The 13,718-nt window shown below is 37.6% G+C and overlaps 1 protein-coding gene across 6 annotated transcripts in view; it reads right to left on the bottom strand.

The window, feature by feature from the left end:
• The window catches only part of COL12A1 (collagen type XII alpha 1 chain), a 99,730-nt gene that overhangs the window by 4,310 nt on the left and 81,702 nt on the right, over positions 1-13,718 (bottom strand). For all 6 annotated transcript variants that reach the window (XM_063152910.1, XM_063152907.1, XM_063152909.1 and 3 more), the window contains 8 exons: positions 12,257-12,310; positions 11,250-11,303; positions 9,979-10,032; positions 8,797-8,868; positions 3,460-3,495; positions 3,286-3,352; positions 1,517-1,705; positions 407-475 (listed from right to left, as the gene is read on the bottom strand). In XM_063152910.1, coding sequence (XP_063008980.1) covers positions 407-475; positions 1,517-1,705; positions 3,286-3,352; positions 3,460-3,495; positions 8,797-8,868; positions 9,979-10,032; positions 11,250-11,303; positions 12,257-12,310 — 595 coding nt within the window. The remainder of the gene's footprint in view (positions 1-406; positions 476-1,516; positions 1,706-3,285; positions 3,353-3,459; positions 3,496-8,796; positions 8,869-9,978; positions 10,033-11,249; positions 11,304-12,256; positions 12,311-13,718) is intronic.

Genomic DNA, 13,718 nt, shown 5'->3' with positions numbered 1-13,718 from the left:
TGTCTCTATTGTCCAGTAACTCTGCATTTGGGAGTATTTTGTAGTCCAGCAAGTAAAAGAAAAAAACCTACATACTACAAAAGAATCGTCTGATAAGACTTATGAAAAATATCTGTCAAATATTTGGACAATGCATTTTCATGAAACACATTTTTGCATTAACAAGCATGCCAGATGACTAAATTAAAAGATGAAGATAAACACCTATAAGCCATGTCCAAAAATCTTTCTAAATTGCTATTTTTGTGGTGATTTCCTACAAATTTATTAGAGTAAACGCTAATATACGTCAAAAACTTGAAGTGGGTAAAGGCTGTTCATTCACTATATCAAGTCTAGGTCTCTATGAAGAAATATTTGCTTTTCTCCTACTTTTCTGTAATCTGATAAAACAAAAAAAATTTACCAGGTGGTCCTGGCAAACCTCGTGGCCCTTGGGATCCAGTCCCTCTTTCACCTTTCTCTCCAGGGATTCCTACAGAATAACACAAAGGCAATGAAAATCAAAGAAAGGAAACCACATCAACAGATATTTCTTCACACACTCTCACTGGCATTAATATTTACTTTCCATGATTTAATACAAAAAGAGTGGTTAAAATGGATGTTCTGCAGATGTTCAAATGTGAATTTGGAAAAATAATTTGGATATAAATATAGTAACCCAAGAATAAAATAGGATGTAGATGTAACATGGCATGAATAAACTCTCTCAAACATAGAAAAGTTTTGAGATACTGAAGCACCACAGAATCTTCTTATTTTAAACTAGAATCAGAAAGACCTTTTCAGTCTTGCATAATTCTGCTATAAAGGATGGTTTACACTCTCTTAGGAACAGTTATAATCAAAAACGTTTAAGAAATTCTTCCGAATTCCTTGATTTATTCCTAGCCTTTTTAAAAGAGTGTATAAAATATATCCTAGAAAACATAGCACGGAGTCTATGCTATAGTAGAGTAGTGGAAATAAGCAAAGGCCACAAAAGAGTAGACTAAGACACCCCATGTGATTGCAGTGATCCAAGATAGATGTAAAGTAGGTTTACCCATATGTTTACTTCCAGTTCAGTTGCTTCCCTCCCTCAGAATATTGTAAAGAGCTAAGTGTGTTGATCTAATTCTTTAAAGTCCTGCATTTATATTTGTTAATAACTCATTTTCTCTCTTAATCAGTGTTCTACTTTGCAAAGAGTTGTCTTACTCCAAACAGCCTTTCAAGATGTAGCTCTATAGTGCCAAAACAGATCTGAGAACATTTGCTCTCCTGAAATTTTATGTGGAAGTCTCAGACAGCAGCCAAAATGTTATACCAATTTGTATTTCATGAAACCTGAGCAAGAGAGAGACAGGAAAGCACTGATCTAGTTAACCTTGTCCTTCAGTACCCCAGTGTTCCTCAGGCAAACCAACTGGCCTAGCAGAGCTTCCTAGTCTGACATGATAAAAGGAGCAGACTGCTCCTCTGGCAACCTCTGCACAATGTCCACAGCACAGCTGCCTTGGAATTTATTCACCTCTTTCACCAGGTGGTCCTTGAACCCCAGGAGGTCCTGGGAATCCTGGTCTTCCTCCAGGTCCAGGTTCTCCTCTTGTCCCAGCAGCTCCTGGGGGACCAGGTGGGCCTGGTGGTCCTGGCTGGTTTCGGTTTGAATAATAATCATTGGGGATTTGATTCAGCATTTGATTGAACCGGCTCATTTGACCTTCAAAAGAAAATATAAATGTGAAATGAGTGAAAATCTTTTATCAGAGTGGGAAGGAATAAAATATTATCTCTCTTAATTAAATTTTATTCTTGTTTCTATTCAATAAATTAGTACAGATTAATTAGAAAGCCTTAAGATGAATGTCCGATAAGAAAGCTGAACATAAATGGAGGAGGGAGGGGGTCAGGGAGGAAAGGTAAGGGAGCTTATGGAAGCCAATGGCATTAAAACAATTATCTCAGAATTATTAAAATCAAGAAAGAGGCAATTTTTTACAATACTCTTGCCCTTGGAGTTCTATTTAGAGGTTGTTTTTATTCTGAAGAACAGAAAGGATTTGCTCCACTTCTAAAGCTGTAGTATCACATTTCTCTGCACTTTCAGACCTCTGCAGCTACCACAAGCAATATAAATTATTCATGTGTAGAGTTAGCAGCACAATCCATGAAGTAAGTTTCTTAAGCCTGCAGGATGCACAGGCTTGCACTTATACACCTTCTGCATATGGTCAAATTTCATTTCCAAAAAAGGGGTTTGTGAACAAAAGCAACACCATTTTGAAGCCATGCAGGAAGGAAGCATAATGGAAAGATACATCTGATTAGTATAATGTGTCAGTCCTAGCATAACACTGAAGAAAGAGATCAGCTGAACACGAGAAAAATAAGGCAGGGATGCACTAAGAAATGTTAAAAGTTCTTGGACATGACATCCTTATTCATAAACCTAACACATTCACACATGTACTTTACTTCTTCTGTGATGGCTAACTATTAGAAATGTTTTTATAAGCAGCCATCACAGACATTTCAAAGGACATACTGTCCTCCTTCCTGTACACAAGCACTCTTAATGATCCAAAAGGGCTATCTCTTTTCCTCAGTCAGCACTTAACATTGTAATAGATACAATATTAAAAACCAGTTTGCCTTTGTCTTTCTTGGCAGGTCTACTGATAGCAAAAGCACTGATTCAAGATCAGAGAGAAAGCCTCTGTAGAGAGCAACTTCATGGGCTGCAGAGCTACACTATGTGGCAGTAGAGGACTGAAATTAAATTTGAAGTCATTTTCCAAATAAATACTGTTTCTATTTGCATAGCACCACTGATTCTGTGCACAGTGTTTAACCAGCACTCATCTGTCTTTCCCAGCTGGCAAAGTACCTGCAGTAAACATCCTTTTTCTCACTGAAGATCCTTTTTCTTCTCTTGAAGATAAGGCATGTTTAATGAGAAAATATATGCTGATTTTATTGCAAAGATGAAGTAATTTTGGAACAAAATTACAAAGGAAACTTCAGAATGTTTAAATTGCATGTGTATTTCCAAAGGTAACAGATTAGTCCCAACTCAGTTTATTCTGTTATTCTGTGATTATCAAGCTAGCCTATGGATCTGGCAAAAAATTGCTGCTACATTTTTTCCACCAAATCATTTGCATTGGACAGCTATCAGATTGTCAAGCTCCTGCTGTGCTCTGTGGCCAATATTTGTCACTTCAAATTTAAACCATTGTCTTATTTTTTAAGAAAGTAGTTTATTACTTGTATGGATACAAAGCAAGCAACATTGTTTACCATTTATCAGTTGTTCACAAACTTGTCTTGCAACTGCTCGCATCATGTTCTGGGAAGCAATATCACCCTAAATAATCAAATCCAAAATAAGTGTTTCATTAGCACTTTGTACTTTTAAATACATAGTGTTTAATTTTAAAATTATGAGAAGAATTGACTTTTAAGCAGACTTACTCTGTCACCTTTTTCTCCCTTCATTCCAGGTGCACCCTAAAATAAATAAGTAAAAATTAAACAACTGATTATGTTATTTCGCCCCAACTATAAGTTTGAGATGTTTAATTCTAGAAAAAGTTTTGACTCCTTCAAGAAGAAATATCTGGTTCTCATTGAACTTCTCATTTCAGAGATGCTAAAACAGGTGCCAGAAAAGAGTGGAGAAATGATGATATTTTGTCTGTCATCAAACACACTAATAGATGCAGAAGAAAATGATCTGAAGGAAAAATTCAAACTTGGACCAAAAATGGATGTATTCTGACACTTGGATCACACTGTCAATTTCAAAGTTGAATTTCTAGCATCATATTTGTGTAAATGATCAATGGTCTTATATGAGTCATATATGACTGTTTAATTTTAAGACAATTTATTACAGAAATACCTTCTGGTTAGAAAGAATAACATATGTCATGAAAAGGTAGCTGTCTTCTTGAATCCATATAAAAAGTATTCTATATTAAGTAAAATACAGTTATGACAAAATGACACATAACATGGAGAGAGTGCTTATTCTATTTATACTGACAGCTTCCCTCTTCATTCTCAACCATTTCTAGTCTTTAAAATGTCTCATAGAAGTCTTAGTTTGAACTCCTTTATAATTAATTACATTTGTCAGTCTAGCAGCACTTCCCATTTGCCTTTGAATAGTTTAGTGGTTGTGGTGTTTTCAGTTTTCAAGAGGGCTATGAAAGAAGCAAACCAGGAGGACTGATTCTAATTTTTATGTATGTGTGTGTGTGTGAAAAACACTGGGAATAATGATAGGGCTTGCATGAGTTCACGTGGATTTTGATTTCTCGCCTAAATTGCTACTTGAACATAAGGCATATTTGAAAGGTAAAAGATCAGTTTGGTCATCTGCTGCTCTGCATAGTAACACACATCCTGAGTATTACTGCTTTTTGTAGTGTAGTATTTCTTTAAGGAATCTATTTCTCACCATTAACAAAGCAAAGGCCAAGTGTGGGCTGCAGCTGTTTCTCATAACATTCCTACAGTACCCACAATTAATTTCAACAACACAGAGCACCAAATCATTCCACTGAGGTCACAGCAGACACCTCTCGAATGTGGTGACACTGTTTCACACACTTCTGTCGAGGCCTTGGGCAGACAAATGCCCTTGGGGTATGTCAGGGTGTGAGCTTAGTGTGGTCTCTGAGCTTCTCTGCTGTAGAGCTGCACACACCTACCCCATGACACGCCACAGAAAATATGAGACAGCTCATCCATCACTGAGTTAAGTAGTTGTCGTACGGTACATTTGCATCATGAATAACAGATCGTTCTTGCAAAATTAATTGTACAGACTCAAATGAAAGATTTAGAATGGTGACACCATAAATGTGCCATTGGAATAAATTACTACACCAATGAGGCAGCTGCTAATATGGATAAAATATACCCATGAAGCTGATGAATATCCTTTCCCTTCTGTCCTTTGCTTTTCATCTATATTTTTCTTACTCTGTGAAGTCCATGGGGAAATGTTTGTCTTTTAGTTTTAGCTTATTACAGCCATATGCTGAAACAGACTATGGACTTGAAAATGCCATACCATAAATAAATGGTAACAAGTAAAACCATCAGGAAAATATGACATTTCTGTCTGTCATTCTCCAATAATTAACATTGCGGTAAATGATGATGTACTGAAATTCTAAAAAAACCTTAATTTGATTCCCAAATAAATAGACATTAATATCTCATTCATAAACTATTGCATGTACCTGAAATATTCATTGAACAGAACTGTAGGTTTTTAATTGCACTAGTCTATTACGGAAAAATAGAGTTGTGGGGGGGGGAGTAGATGGTAAAGAAACTACTAATGCTTCTCTTTCTGTTTGAAACTTTCCAATTTTTCTATTTCCTACAAGTGTACTCATTTGAAATTATCTGCTGTGTATGTATTTATAATTCATTCTTGTTTTATCCTCATTCTTTCTATGGCTTTCATAGTAAGACCTTCTACCAAAGCAAATCATACAGTGCATCTTTTGTGTATTCACTAGGTATGGGGAGAGGGATGAGGTGAGGGAAGACAAGGCAACAAGGTCCCCCAGCAAGGAAGATGCTAGTGCCGTGTATGGTCAATTTTAAAATTCATTGAAATAAAATGAGCCTCATTCCTCAATTTGTGATGTTGCAAACACACATTGATTCAGCCTTGTGGCTGGAAGTCTAGAGCCTATTTGGAGCTACCTTTAAAATTGGAAGATTGGAGGCTGACTGGCCATGTTAACAATAAAGTACATTTTCCACCTGGATATTTTAGAAACAAATTTTCAAAAAAATAATTACAACTTCAGTTACTGTGTTACTATTTGCATCTTCCTCCCTCTTGGTTATATGCCTCTTAAATTTCTTTTAATAGACAAAAAAGTGCAGTTTAGCCTACTGCTTGACAGCATTTTGAGAAACAGCAGCTGCTGCTGACATTCTGGTTTTTTGCTGTCCTGCAGTGAGGGAGTCACTTGGGGTCAGTGCAAGGAGAAGCTGGTTTATGCTGCATGTGGGATTTTTTCTGAGCTGTGGGATGAAGGCTGGGGCCGCAGCATAGTTCTACTGCTGAAGAGGACAAAACAAAGGAAGTTTTGCTATTTTTACTTTTAAAGATAATGTGCTCAATTGTTTTTCCCAAAAGAATGTTCGCTTCCCTCAAGAGCCACCAGGTCATTGCTCCCAAACAGTGCGTTTTTGAGACTTCATCTAGGACATCTGCATAGATGGATGCAAGAGCAGGGAACACATGGCAGCAGAGAATGCAAAAGTCTCAAAACCTGCATCTAACTCACAACAGACTTGGGCTACTCTTGAAAGCTTTTCACAGTTTTTCTGGTCCTGGAGGCATCAGTTCCATAGCACCTTACTTATTAAATTTAAACGCCTTGCATTTTTTCTCAGGAACTGTCTAAATCAACAAAATCAGACCCTGTTGTCAGAAGGTCTGTTTTATAAACAGGACAGCTCTACCTTAACACAAATTAGTCTGTCTACCCATTGTTACTGTTTCCATTCTCGCACCTATAAAACAAGAACTGGAACTTTTCCTCTCTAATAGTCCAGCATCTTTTATTTCCCATTATATTTATTCACAGAAAACATATCGATTATTTCTTGAACCAATATCCTCTTCTAGTTTAGTGAGTCCTTCTTACTGTTTATCCTCTTCTAGTTTAGTGAGTCCTTCTTACTGTTGATGGTTGTTACCTTATGATATGTGTATGAACCACTATGGAATTCTCACTTTCTGACCAGACAGACAGCAGATATTTTAGTCTCCTCTAGGATAGTCTGCATACAGTTCTCAATAAATTACCAACTTGTTTGTGTTCTTAACGGTTCCTTTTTCTGTCATTTTGTTGCTACACTGGAAAAAACAACTAAGTTTCTCTTGGAGGCACTTGTAAGCAGACAGAAAGCCAAATTTCCTACTTCCATGAAAATTCAGTTAACACTTCTAGGATTTACTTATTCTAGTATAAGTACACAGTGAGGTAGAGAAATGTTTACAGAGTGGTCTGCCTCAGCTTAGCACATTAGTGGTATTGAATACATCAGGAAGGAGCTCCAGCTGACCACATTCACAGGGAGTAACTTCAGAACACCAAGGCTGCTCAAAATTTGCAGGTAACTGTATACCTTTTACCTGGAATGCAGTATAACCCTTGGCTTGCAGGGGTCTTTCTCCTCACTTTCATTTAATAGTACTAGCAATAGAGATTGATCAGGGAGAAGAAAATCTGGCAGGATCTGGTGAAAAATTATTTATTCCTTGTATTTACTAGAGGCAAAGTGAAGCCTCATTATCTTTCTCTTCAGGCAGAATTATGATTCATGACAGTGCAAGTTGCATTTGGCTGTCAGGCTGCACCTTTGGCAGCTGTAATACTGCAAACAAAGGAAAGCCTTGAAATTCTGTCCACCAGGAATCTGATAAAACATCTGTACAAGGTACAAGCCAGAATTCCTGCTGGGATCTGTTCTAGAAACATTAGAAATTGTAAATATGATGCACAGTGTCCCATTACAAGAAAGTGCAATAACTGTAGGGGAAAACATTTATTTTTAATTGAAAGGAACTCTTAAGAATTAGAGTGCAGGAGAATTTAGACATGGTGCCTGGACAGGAGTTGGCTGCCTTGCTTTGCAAAAGTCTTTAAACTGGGCTTGTATCCAGATTTCCTTCTAAACACATTATTTACCTGCAGAAGATCTTTACTTCTGTACTGGGTACTTACCAGCTATCCATAGTCCCAGGTGAAGGAAAAATCAGATACACCTGACAATTTAAAGCTCCCTTGTGAGCAAAGCACAGCACTTTGTGCTCCAGCCATGTCTATTCAACATGTAACTGAGCACAAATATCCCACTAGAATTTATATCTAAAGGCAGGAAAGCTTCAAGACTTTCCTAAGACACTCTGTGCCCTCTACTCCAAGGAGAAATAGAATTTATAGTCTGGCAAACACAGACTGAATTCAACGTGTGTATGAGAAAATGACCCAGCTTCCAGGTATTCCTGGAGTTTCTGCTTCATGGCCATCAAGTTTTCCAGCCTACTACACATTCTTTCAAATTATCCAGCTTTTTTATGTACAACTACACTGAGGCAGGATAGAAAATTCTAGATTCTGCTATACGTTATCCACAAGTAATGAATGACTTCTCATTTCACTTGATGTCTTATTCAAGTATTTCTCTGAGATACCACGAAAGACTCAAATTAAATTTCCCCTGAAACTGTTGGTGGGAGGCAGCACCTCCTGCTCTTTCTCCCTGTTCAGGAAGCACTTTAAAAGTTTGAATAGAACTCACAGAAACCACTCCTAAATAACTGTGAAATAACACTGTAAAAATAATGAAACATTTGCAAAACAGAAGTGATTATGTAATATTATCAAAGATTATCCACCTTCAGCAGTTTATCACTTTTTTACTACACACACATGCACTAGTGTAAAGACTTTACAATCATTTTGCTGACCTAGTTTTCCATGCTTATGCAGTGTAGAGATTAATATATGTCTTGGCACATAATAGCCTACGATCTTTTTAGTGGAAACCAGAGACCACAATTTCCAGCCCCAACTATTAAACTCAGCAAAATGGCATACTGTAAAAATAAAATTATTTTTAGAAAAAGACTTGTGGGTTTAGGTCAGCTCCACTGTATTAACCACCATCATAAGTGCAAGACAACAATTTCAAGCAGCAGAAGTCTCATGTTCACCAACAGACTGTAATTTTAAATTTGATACTCTAAGTGTATCATTATCTTACTGGTGTCCCACGATCTCCTGGTTTCCCTGGTTTTCCACTTGGGCCAGCAACTCCTGGAACTCCGGGAGCACCCTGCAACAGAAGAGAAGTACAATGAATTGTGGAAATACACAATTACCTAAGCCCTAATAAGAAACATGTTATTGTATTGAGTACAAAGCAATATTGAAAGTAGTTCCTATCAGGTTGTTTTCTGTTAGGTACATATCAGGCTTGAAAAATTTTTTATGGAATAAACAGTTTGTTTGTCTTGGAAATGTGTTCTTTTATGTAACACCACAGTTTAACAGGCATTGTGGCACTGAAAGATGCAGAGGGTAAGTATATGTTTCTTGGTATGATTCTCTATGACCAATTCCTAAAACAGTACAAAATAGTTGGGCCTTCTAAGTTCACCTAGCAGATCTGTGGTCCATGTTAAAATCCACAACAAGCAGACCAAAAGCCATTCTAGTGATACTGGATAAATACAAAAAAATTAAAATAACAGTATCAGATTATGTGACAAAAACTCATCTGCACATTCACAAAGGAACATGAGGAAGACAGTTGTGGGGACGTAGGGCCAGCCCAAATAATACCCCGCCTTAGAGACTGTTCTCTATATATGTAATGCAAATATGTGTTCTGTGTGCATCTGCCTTTTGGAAATGCAGCTTCCAACTTGCTATAGGTTAGACCTGGTGACATGGAGCAGCAGCAAATTGCCTATCTTGGGCTCTATGATCCACCATAGGCTTTTCTCTAACAGCCAGCCTCGTTTCTAGCATGGTCCCACAAAAACACAGTGAAGCAGCTCTGTAAGCAAAAGCTAATCTTCAAATGCTCTTGTCAAGAAAAACTTGTATTAACAGTGTTTGTTTTCCCCAGTGTACAAGTAATAAGCCAACTGGTTTCAGGAGACCTAGCTATGCATTTAAAGATCATGGCTAAAGAACCAGATAAACTGGTTCCCTTATTTACCCTGGCAGAAATCAGTTTCAAAACCACTGTTATGAACATTTGTGAATATATGCTTTGCCCAGCTCTCTGCTCACCTTCTACCAAGAGCTTTTTAGACCCATTTAGGAGATTGAGCAAAGGATCCATTACATATTTGACAGAAATTGAAAATGTCAATGTGGCTCTCTCTTGGCTCAGGTCTCTTAATTCAGAGTATATCAAAGACAAAATTATATTTACCGCTGGTCCTGGTGGGCCTCTGGGACCTGTGGGACCATCTTTTCCTGTGAAACCCTATTCAAAAACAAAAGTAAGAGTAGAGAAAAGTGGTCTTTACAATTATATAATTGTATATATATGATTACTACTGTAATTTCTTTTAAAACCTATCCACAGTACAAGTTAGAAAATAGCTATCACAAATCATGCTGGAGAAGGCAATGGAACACTGAGCTTCAGACACTTTAGATGTTCAGCTGCTGTTGATTAACTAAAAATGAAATCAATGTTTCTTAACATTTTTAAGAAAAGGAATCATTATTCTATCTCAGAGGAGCAAAATCTCTCTTTTTACTGTTCTCTCATTCAGAGTTTAGCTGGATCATCAGAGGTTTATACTTAACTGGAGAGCCCCCTCCCTCTCAGATATTTCCTCTGCAAGAATGAAGCCTGAGCAGAAATTTACTGAAGGTTCCCATTTCAGTAATCCAACATTCAGTAATGCAGAAGTCAGTGTTGATGGTCCATGACCCACCAATCCAACAGTATCCTCTTTGGCAATCACACAGTCATCTATTTTCATTTCCAGCTTGAATTCCCACTAAAGGACAGCTATAAATGCATACATCAGCTATGAATTTTGCCATTAAGGGCAAATAATTGCTTCAGTCGTCTTAAAGGTGATATTCCACTGTGACACCAAAAGAGATTTACCTGACTGCAATTAGAAGAAAGGAATTGCAGCTACTCCACAATGAAATACCTGTGTACATACCCTTCATTAGGAAGACATTTCAGAGTTCTCCATCCAAAGAAGCTCCTGACAGCCAAAGGTTTAGGGGCAAGCCTGAGCTTCACAATAAGTTTGGCACAGACAGATTCCTAACCAATATGGCATCTCCCAGATGTTGAGATAAGCAGAGTTTCAAAGGGATCCCCTGTAGCAGCAACAATGCAGGGAAGGCAGCAGGGCTGAGTCCCTCAGCAGAGCCCTGCCTGGGGGACATACTGCCTGCCCTAAGGGTGAAGGCAGCTGAGAACCTCGTCAGGGGAGGGAGCAGGGCAATTTTTACAGAACCTGTCTGGCTACCAATAGCTGTCTGGGGAGGTTTTCACCCCTGATGTGTTTCCAACCCTGCTACTTTCATCTCTCCAGAAGGGGTGCTGATAAAAGGACTCCTCTTGAAAAAACATTTGAAAATTGAAAGACATATAAAGAACGGGAAAAATCCGACAAAACACAAAAATTACATTATTTGATCTTTTCAGAACATAAACTGAGGAAGCCTTACCCTTTCTCCTGGAGGTCCCACTGGTCCAGGTGGACCAGGTAAACCTGGCGTTCCCTGGAGGGAGAAAGAGTGAGAAATTGTATCCATGACAGAACAAACATCACTGTTATGTCATTCCATATATCTCAAGTATATATGTTCTTCCCTCCTTTCTGTCTAATCTCATTGTACACTAACATGTGGCATTGCTTCCTACAGGACATTACTACTCCCTAAAAGTATACTACTCAGAGTTATAAGGACTAATGAAACAGATAAAGAATACAAGGCCCTTGGCCCATGACTGACCTTATCTGATATATGAAACTAAGTCCACAACAGCACTTAAGCACTCCTCATGTAGTCTTTTTATCATCACTAAATTAAGGACAATATAGTAACCCAGGAATATTCATCATGCCAGGACATGTGCAGATCAATGACCTTAGATTATTTATAAATTTGGTCAATTAAAAAAGATCCTAATTTTTTCTCCTCCTTGTATCGTTTACAATACAGAAACCTGTAAGTAACTGAACTTAAATATTGTCTTCTTCTTTCAGGAAGCATACAAATAATGTCCCAAGGCCATTTGAATTTCAAAAGTAAGTAGAAAGTAATTAGTAATTGCTAAAGAGGAGCTCAGCAAAGTTCTGCAATCTTTATTTTAGGAGGACATTCAACTGCAAGTGGTCAGAAGATGAGAGACCTTCCTGGGGAATTGAGTACTCTTCCTAATAGAATGGTATGTTACTGTGCATTCACAACAGGGATGGGGATTCACAGTCAGGATGGGCATTTGGCTTGACCAAGCACAGTTGTTTTTTTCACATTTGCTGTTTTGAATGGTTTATTATTACCTATATTTCAAATTTCTAAGAGTAAGATAACTGTGTTTCCAAAACTGTGGCCCAGGGAGGTATGAGAAGAGCCCATGACTCCTAGTGATGTCAAAGACAGCTGTCCAGCAGCCAGGTTTCTTCAGGAACAGTGCAAAATGACATCACCTTGTCTAAGTGTGAACTTACCGATCGCCCTGGGAGTCCAGGCTGGCCAGCATCCCCTTTCATTCCTTGACGACCCTATAATTTTCACAAATGATTACAGAGTGCATAATACTTCCAGGACACAAGGTGTAGGAGGATATAAAGAAGCAATCTGCTGCCTTTCACAGCTAGCTTGCCTTCCATATATGCTACAACACTGTAGTATAAATGCACAGTCCAAACCCACATGAGCTAAACTAGACAAAACAATATTCATTTTTCACAGTGGCTTGCATGATAATCCAGCATTAATGACTGGTACTAGTCAAAAAATTTGTAAACATAGATTGAGAACATGATTCTTAATTGATAGGAAAAACAAAAGTACATGACTCAAAAGTGTTCTAAATTTGTGTTAGCTAATGAAAAGTTCCACAAATGTTGGTGTTTTCATTCTTCAGACTTTTTCAAGTGGATGTGACAAATAAATGGCTTATTTGCATTACGCATGTAAGAGCAATGTTTTTCCTTTCTTGCTATTTGATACCTCTATGTCTTCTTTAATAAATTTTTTAATTTATTAAATTTAAATTAGTGCGTAACAAAAAAAAACATGAAAAGAATCTACATAGGGTAACAAAATCATTCTACTTTGTCCTTACAAAACAGGTGTTCCTAATGTCTACCTTAAAGCAGATTTTGTTTTCCATTTTCCAAATTCCATTACAGATGGAGTAGGTACCCAATTTTCAAATGAAAAATGACACAGCATGCAATTAGACATCACTTCTTCTTTCCATAGACTTTATATTTTGATCAAAGACTTCATAAAAAAATCTCCTGAATATATTAAAATTCAAGTTAATCCTAAAGAGGGAACATCAGAATTATATTGTTGCTTTCAGGGTGATTATTTATTGAAATAAGGCAAAAGCAGCCTTAATACATCCACGAAGAGTTATGCATGCAATCTTCTATAAAAACCAGAACATAGTGAAACTTCACCAGTGTTGATAAGACTTGCTTTGGCTTTGAAGGCATGCACATGAAATCAGAAATAGCATCTTGCTAAAATATGGATGCTGTTGCCAAGAAAACCCCTAGCTACTGATTTTAGCCAGACAACAGAAGTTGAACACGTAAGTCTGTGAAAAAGTCTTCAAAGTATTACTGCATCCTTAATTTTCCTGTACCACAATTTGATATTTTTAAGTCCTTAAAATGGAATGCCTAGCAACTCTACAGAATGCCATTAAGACTGATAAGAGAGTAGCACAATTTACATTACTGCACTCAGACCTTGTCCCTTCATTAGAATCCTATAAGCACATGTAACATTCAGGACAGAAAATGCTATTTTATTAAGAGCCTTGTTTCAGAAAGAGATGTGTTTCACAATGCTACTGCGTTGCAGGGACAAATGAATGCTCTGGCAAAGCTGCCACCCTCTTCCCAAGACCACCATCCCATGGGCAGCCCTGGCTTCACACACACTGCCTGCTGA

This window comes from Melospiza melodia, chromosome 3 (genome assembly GCF_035770615.1).
Source record: "Melospiza melodia melodia isolate bMelMel2 chromosome 3, bMelMel2.pri, whole genome shotgun sequence".
Classification (NCBI taxonomy): domain Eukaryota; kingdom Metazoa; phylum Chordata; class Aves; order Passeriformes; family Passerellidae; genus Melospiza; species Melospiza melodia.
Note: the sequence above shows the minus strand (reverse complement) of the source record. Positions and strands in the feature narration are given on the sequence as shown.